The sequence below is a fragment of the Homarus americanus genome, unplaced genomic scaffold (genome assembly GCF_018991925.1).
Source record: "Homarus americanus isolate GMGI-L3 unplaced genomic scaffold, GMGI_Hamer_2.0 scaffold56333, whole genome shotgun sequence".
NCBI classification, from domain to species: Eukaryota; Metazoa; Arthropoda; class Malacostraca; order Decapoda; family Nephropidae; genus Homarus; species Homarus americanus.
The window spans coordinates 3,342,391-3,350,825 of NW_024734940.1; the positions used below are offsets into that span (position 1 = coordinate 3,342,391).

Genomic DNA, 8,435 nt, shown 5'->3' on the forward strand with positions numbered 1-8,435 from the left:
ATTGGCTCTAAAGTTCTGCAATACTAGGCTCCATCACAGTTTTAATGCTACTAGCAACATCAGATACACTACACTTTTTGGTTAGAAAAACTCTACTTGCTTTTAATTTTTACAAAAGATATTGTGATTCATCTAAGTATAACTACATTTTTTAGCTATATTCTAAACAAAATCAGAAAAGCTCACAGCACAGTAGACAGTAATGGAGTGACAATTAACCAAACTTGTTTGTCACAAAAAGAACAACCCATGGCATGCACATTTGTCAACTTGACGCAGTTTGGCTCTGTAGAAGTTTCTATGTAACTTGAAGTGTGTACAATGCAAGGCAGGGGCCCCCACTGCACTGGCATGAGAGATCAGTTCAACTCTGCCATCTGTATGAATGTATTCAATCAACAACACTTACAGATTGATATAAAAACATTGGTTAATTGAAAAAAAATTGTGGATCAGTCATATTTAATATTTTGTTATGTTATGTTATGTTAGGTTATGTTAAGTTAGGTTAGGATAAGGTATGTTAGGTTAAGGTAGGTTAGATTAAGTTAGGTTGAGTTAAAATTGTATAAGGTTAAGTTATGGTAAGTTAAAATTAGATTAGGTTAAGTTAAAGTGACTTAGGTTAGGTTCAGTTAGGTTAGGATAAAGTGAGGTTAGGTAAGGTTTTTTTTTAAGTTAAAGTTTGGTTATATCCACGTTTTGTGCCAGTTTTTCACTGGTAATATGGGGCATTTTTCCAAGTGGCAGTTGTACAGGGGGCATTTGTCCGGGGACAATTTTCAAGGGGACAGTTGTCCTGGAACTAAATTTTATAACACAATTTCAATTAAGATAAAACAAATAAAATATTAATGTTATGATTTTACAGCATGCAGACCTATAGACAATACCTTGATGACATCGAAGAAATAAGGATGTTAAGTCAGCTTGATGATATGAGAAAGCGACGATTTCATGTAAGACGAGATCCTTTTCAGTATTATAATTAAGAGTAATTTATTCAGTGCTACAGAGTAACTATGGACAGCACCAGGGAGCTGCTTACAAAAATCAGACATCATCTTCCAATGTCACTGAGCCATAGAGGTTATCAATTATTTATGATTCCAATACAGTATAATAATGCTAATCAGATGCTTGAGGAACAGCTGATAAATGTCATGATCATGAAATATGAAGTAGGTTTTTAGTGAGGGGGATTATTTTCAATAAAAAAAAAACAGTACTGCACAGCATAAATTTTTGCCCTGTGAGGGCTAAATCCTTAAGACTTTACGAGTAATAGTATATTATCTTTTCTTTTCTCTCTTTCCTTTCAGGCAATCCAATTCCTCCAAGTTTACAGCTACTAGTTGCCATGAGATACATGGCTACAGGAAATTTAAAATAACTCTGGGAGACTGTTCAGACATATCTCAACCAAGTGTTAGCAAATGTGTCCTGAATCTTTCTGCTGCTTTTGCCACTCTTACACCAGATTATATTACCAGGTAAATTCCCCTTTCCTGAACGAGAAGAAGAATTCATGCAGGAATTTGCCTCTATTGCTGGAATGCCAGGTGTGATAGACTGTATAGATGGGACTCACATTCCTATGAGGAGCCCTGGAGAGCCAAATCCTGAACTATACAGGTGTAGAAAGAATTTCTTCTCCATTAATGTCATAGCCGTATGTGATGCACACATGAAATTTACAAACCTTGTCGCAAACTGGCCGGGCAGTGCTCATGACTCCTGCACATTCACAACGTCAAGACTTTGTGAAAGTCTGCAGGCCGGTGAATATCGAGGCTTTATCCTTGGTGATAGTGGATATGCGTTGCGTCCACACCTACTCACCCCAATCCATAATCCAGCTAATGAAGAGCAGAGGAAATATAACAGATCTCATCTTAAAACAAGAACTACAATTGAAAGGACATTTGGAGTGTGGAAGAGGTGATTTGCTGTATTGCAACATGTGAGAGCAAAGCTGTCTACTACCAAAAATATTATAATTGCATGTGCAGTTCTCCATAATATTGCGTTGATTTCTGGACTTCTACTGGACATAGAAGACATGCATTTCAAAGACCCTAACGACCCTGAAGAAATGGTCAGATATGGAAATCTTGAAGGTCAAGCAAGTAGGGAGTACATAGTGGAGCATTTTTTTTAGTTAATAAAGTACATTAATGTTTATTTCAGTACTTTGATAATAATCATTAAGAAGTAATACAGCTTTAGTTAGTTGGGTAACTACTATGTTCCATACATTATTTTAAGTGGTGAACGATTATGTCATTAAATTTTAATAAAATATCGGTTTCTCAGACTCTATTAGTTATAAAATATTTGTTTTGTAATGTGTATTCATTCATTCTTAGAATCACGTTGCCTCAAATTGTCTAATTTTTACTTCATTGAGGTCTTTAATAATGGACCATAACTCAATATGTAAGGTAATTCACCTGTGAGGTTTTATGAAGACAACTAAAGGAAAGAATTATAGATTTATTTTTTCTAAATGTGTAAAAATTAAGAAAATAAACATTAATTTTTCTATACCTGGCTGCATTTCCTGAAATTCACAGCTTATATTATAGATATAAAAAAAAATTAACTGCTATACTTTGGACAATATTTGTAAATGACATGAAAATCTATTTCTATCTTTGGCACAAAAGACAAATTAGAGGTCGAGAATCAGAAGTAGATGAAACTGCAGTAAATTGTGCAGAAGACACAGTTGATGTCCCTGGGGTTGGAACAGGCAAAGCAAGTGGATCATGGGCAGGCCCGGATTATCCATTAGGCACAGTAGGCACAGTGCTTAGGGCCTACGAGATATTGGGGGCCTACGAAAAATAAAGAGAACTATAGTGAAGCTCGCATATCTAAAGTAACTCTCAGTCTATTTCCTGTTTCTCAAAAATTGTAACCTAGCATAAAAGGCGTCTATGTCATTAATGAATCAAAGATAGATCCTACTGCACAAAATCTGAAACAGAGCAATTAATCAGAAACTCTACAAGTAGCCTACGGGACAAAGGTGAAGCTAATCATAGCTATTAGCTAGGTAGTCACAAAAACTCACAACTCTGGGTTTAAAGCCAGAAATCAAAGCTACTCGGGTAAATATACTGTCACAGAGGACTATAATTCACATTCACTCTCTGGTAGATCACTACCGTCTGCCTACACGATAATATGAGTATATTAAATTTCTACAAGAAGAACAATGACAGTTGTCACCAGTCAGTACCATGTCTATAGTGTCTATAGATATTCATCACAAACAACTAACAACATTTATAAAAATGCACTAAGCATAAGAGAAAAAAAGAAGAATCAATTACCGGTCGTCTCCCAGTGTCCACCAGCTAGCTGTGCTTCTTGTAAACAAAACTATTTCTGTACTGTACAAGAACAGCTGATCTAACCCATTTTCTTTTACTCAAGTCATGGCAAACATCACTGAATCTTATTCTTTCGACATCACATTTTATAATTAGGTACTAGCTTGTGTTATTAGTGAATATGCTGTCAAATGGGGCCCCATATCTTGGAGGTGCCTAAGGCCTACGAAAGTCTTAACCCGGCACTGATCATGGGAGTGAGGAAGTTAAGCAGAAAGTACACTTACAGAAGTCTTCCGCATGACACGAGCACTGGGTGGCAATTTCGTTTGAAGCTTCTGATAGTTTTTCTGGCGGACCACCACCTGTCTTTTTTTATCTTCTTTAGCTCTCTATATCTCTGTTTTTAGTTCTGAAAGAAACAGAAGAAAATAAATGCTTTATACAGTACTAGGCTACATTCATATCTGCATTAAAATTTATTATGATATGCTGGTAATGAGGACTCATGCTTCTGACAAGTCTTTGGAGGTGACCCTTCAGAAACTGAGCATAGACCTGTTTGAAGCTATCTTGCCAAAATATTTTGGCTTGCCAAGAGTGTATTGCCAGGCACATAATAGAAAGTACACCAAATCTGTAGAATAATATATGGTTCATATAGAGATATATGCTGTATAGCTGGGTTCTAGGACAATTACCCCCCATTGTCAGTGAATAACTGGCACAAAACATGGAAATAACCTAACTTTAACTTAAAATAACCTAACTTTAACTTAAAATAACCTAACACCTAACTTAACCTAGCTTAACTTTTGCTTAACCTAGCTTAACTGTAGCTTAACCTAACCTATTTTTAACGTTACCTAACTTTATTTTAACCTAACCTAACTTTAACTAAATTTAAGTTAATCTAACCTAATTGTAATTTAATCTAACTTAACGTCACCTAACCTAACTTTAACTTAACTTAACCTAACCTAACCTTAACTTAACCCACCTGACCAAATATTAATATGACTGATCCACATTTTTTTTCACTTAACCATAATTTTTTATCAATGTTTTTTTTTATTTACCGATTTGTAGTGTTAAAAATGTAGTAGTTGTCATTTTTTATATAATTATAATTACAAATAAAACATGAAAATAAAGCATTAATTCTTAGTGTTCCATGTTTTGTTCAAGTTAATCACTGGCAATTAAAGATTTAAAACAAGAGAACCTAACACAGTATGGCTGAGGCAATATTTTACTTTTCTACCCTGCATACCAGTTCCTTCATTATGAATTCATATTTTTTTTCAGATACCATACACAATTTTAACCTAGCACTCTTAGGAGTAAAAATAAATCAAAAGTTACACTTACAAATATTACACTATATGGTTAATGTTACTCAGACACCCGCATCGAATAGCATATAGGCATATATAATTTATGAAAGTAGATGTAAAAAATATTTATTTTGATATATAACTCAACGAGATCATAAAATTATATTAAGGAAGGGAAAATGGGGAGATGAGATGGGAGCTTTCATTCTGTCTGCTTCGGTAGGAGGTGGGACTACTCACATGACCCGTCACTTAAATACCGTAATCCTACTCAATTTAGTAACCTAATGGCAAAAAAAACGTATTTTTAAATACTAAACTTGGAAATAAGCACAAACTTACTTCCATTTTATGTTGGAGCTCTTGAGCTGCTTGGCTGTGCAAGGGGGTTGGTCTGGGTTGCTGGCGTTGAATGAGGCAGTAATTTCACCCCAGGCCTTTCTTTTGCTATCATTTATTGTGTTACTATACTAGTAGACCTGTCCTCGACGATTGGCCTTTGCTCGATAAGGCGCAAAAGTGCTATGTGCTGGGTTACTGACAGGGCTGCAGAACACTCTCTCCTCTCCATGTTTGATAACAACCGCGCAAACATTGGTGCCAAGTATTCAGATAAAAAAATTATCTGTAATTTGTTTCGAACAGATACTAAAGTTCAATTTGATAAAAAAAAATTTTTACAATATATTATTGTGGCGGTATAAAATAACAACGAAATATCTCTCTAAACCGTCTTTCTAATTATGTGAAATAATGCATTTGGCATTCGCACATGACCAAAAAAAGTTTTGCCATCCGACACGAACTGCCGTGTTTACACACGCTATATCCTACTTACAAGCTCATGTAAGTGACTAGGAATATGGCGCTTATCGTTGGGTGGTTGCATCCCGACACACGATGCATCGTGATGATCTTAATCGTCATTATCGTCGTAATGACTAGGAATCCGGACCGTAAACCGACACACACCAAGGGAGCTGGCGCCTGATTTGCAGGAAACGGACTTCCCAGTTTAATCCTGTCGAATTAGCGGCATCGTCAACCTGGCTACCGACCCACGGTAGCCGATGAATATTCAGCTCAATACACTGGAGATATGTTGAGGGAGCTTCACGAATGCCTGAATATTTAACTTCAACTATACAACATACATCTGGCAACGGTCTAGACGACACTTAATTTATATTAATCCTTTAACTAGGAAAATGATAATTTCACTGTTACAACATGAACACTAATATTCACAAAATTGACAAAGTTAAACTGGATTAATATGGTGGCATGGAACACTGGTTAACATACTTGGAGATACGGTGAGGGAGAGTCACGAATGCGTGATTCTCCCTCGTGTAGGGGTATATACGTGCACCCGCTGGGCAACTCGGGCCCCCACATTCATACCAGAAAGGTTGATCTCACTTACAACAGACCTTCCCTACCATTTTGGATCGCTGTATACTTAATTCGGAACTTCAGTGTTCCTGATCAGGGTAATTTCCTATGTCTATTCATATAATCTAATCAGAGATTGAGCTTGCCAGGAAAATGTGGAAATACACACGTTGATAACATTAGTTCTCCCAACCTAAGCGAATTTCTAGACAAGGACCCTTTATGGGTATAGGTTGAGATCTTGGAGCTTAGTCGTTTGACATGTTCTTTCAGGAGATTAATGGCTTTCTTGAATAGACAACTGACATTAACTAAACTACAAACATCAGATTCTCTGATGTTTGGGCATCAAAATGATCTAACTTCAGTAGTACTCAGAAATGCCTGGCTCTAACCAGGGACAATATCCTTGGACGCTATTCGTACAGGCAGACTCGACACTCACTTACTTAACAAGTGATACGAACAATAAAGACAGTCAAAGCTTTCAACATCACTCACAAATGATCTTGTATGCTTTAACTGTAATCAGACATATCTAAGTTGACTCAAAACAATGGTGTTCTCTCTCACCTTCAGATTTACTTTATAGAGAGGTTGGTTTCAGGAAGTCAGAGAAAATGGGATAACGGAGGACTGAGGCGTCTTGAAGCGATAAGAAAACGGACTCCTCATATGGAGGACTCAAACGAAAGCAGAGTTACATGTTTTGTGGCCTATTGAGCGTAAAATGAATCGTCTGATTTTGGCGTTAACTGACGTGTATGACCGTGGTCATTACAACACAACACAACATTATACAACACAACAGACCACAACACAAGACAACATTACACAACACGACGTACCAGTACACAACACAACACATTACACAACACAATACACCATTACACAACAAATCACAACAGTACACAACAAACCTTAACACGACAGTACACAACACAACCCAACATTACAGAACATAACATTAAACAACAAATCACAACAGCACACAACACAACATTACACGACACAACAGTGCACAACAAATCACAATATTACACAAACACGACAAAGCAGGACACAGCACAACACTACACAACTTTCCACAACACAACACAACAGTACAGTACAAACCACAACACGCCATTACACAACACAACACAACACAACACGACAGTACACAACAAATTACAACATTACACAACACAACACAACACTACACAACACAACATTACACAATACAACACAACATTTCACAACAAAAAGGTAGACAACAAATCACAATATTACACAACACAATACAACACAACACAACACTACACAACATCACACAACCAAACATTACACAGTACAATAATGCATTAGGGTGTGTCATACGGAGGCGAATTTTTTTTTTTTGAGTTTGAAAAATCGGCCCATGGTATTAATGATGTAGTTCTATGTGCAGAATCATGTGATATCTTCAGATTTGAAAAGTTTTTATTTTTTGCTAGGTAAATTTTAACTTGAAATCTTATGAAAATTCAGTATTCCCACCCTTTTACCAACACCACTAAATAGCTTATTTAAAGTAAAGTAAATGTATCAGGTTAATTTATTAGGATGAAAATGATCCAGAATAGTGAAACGAATGATCTTGACACGTTTATTAAATTTAATATTCCTTTAGAAAACAAAATCATCAATACAAAAACCGGTTTTACTACTACGACCCGGTGTTGCTGCACACCATAGAGAACATGTCTTTCTTGCTTCTGTTTCTACTCATCACCTCCCTGCTGACCACCTGAACTCGGATGTAGCCTTCGCTCCTCTCCTGGCTGTACAAGTGACTGTTGGCCTCGCTCACTTGCTGTACACAACGCTCTATACTCTGGGTGTACGAGGGCCAGGCAGGGACATGCATGGGGTTGTCCAGGAAAGCTCTGACTTGAACATTGGTGAGGCTGCAGGTAAGAGGGGGCTCACTGCCAGCCTGGTGTTATCCAGATCTATGAGATCAGTGGTCTTGGCACCCTGGATGACTTCAGGGTCTTCTGACCCTGGAAGGAATCGTCACCAACTGATTCGTCATGCCCAGATCCTCTCGCAGTCTCATATCCAAGATCTTTTGACTGCCACTCTTCTCTCCTCCTCATCCTTGCTGCAGGCATTGTCTGCAGAACTGCCTGGGATGAGCATACCAGGAAAGATCTCCTCACAGTCTGCTCCACAATCTGAACAACCTTCCTTCAGCTGACTCCTCCAGGAGCTCAAGCTGGAAGAGCATGCCTCGGACCTTCGAACGATGACTTGACCTTAGTGTTGAACCAATTTGGCAAGTAGACACTCACGATGAATTGGACAATAAGTCTCAGGTTGTGAAGCTGGTTCCCTTTCA

General features: G+C 37.4%; 1 protein-coding gene across 1 annotated transcript; it reads left to right on the forward strand.

The window, feature by feature from the left end:
• Positions 1–872: 872 nt before the first annotated feature.
• Positions 873–2,545, forward strand: LOC121870537 (putative nuclease HARBI1). The gene is given in 4 exon segments (XM_042372371.1): positions 873–924; positions 1,323–1,388; positions 1,391–1,405; positions 1,449–2,545. Coding segments are annotated over 4 exon segments (630 nt in total). The 3' UTR covers positions 1,946–2,545.
• Positions 2,546–8,435: the final 5,890 nt, after the last annotated feature.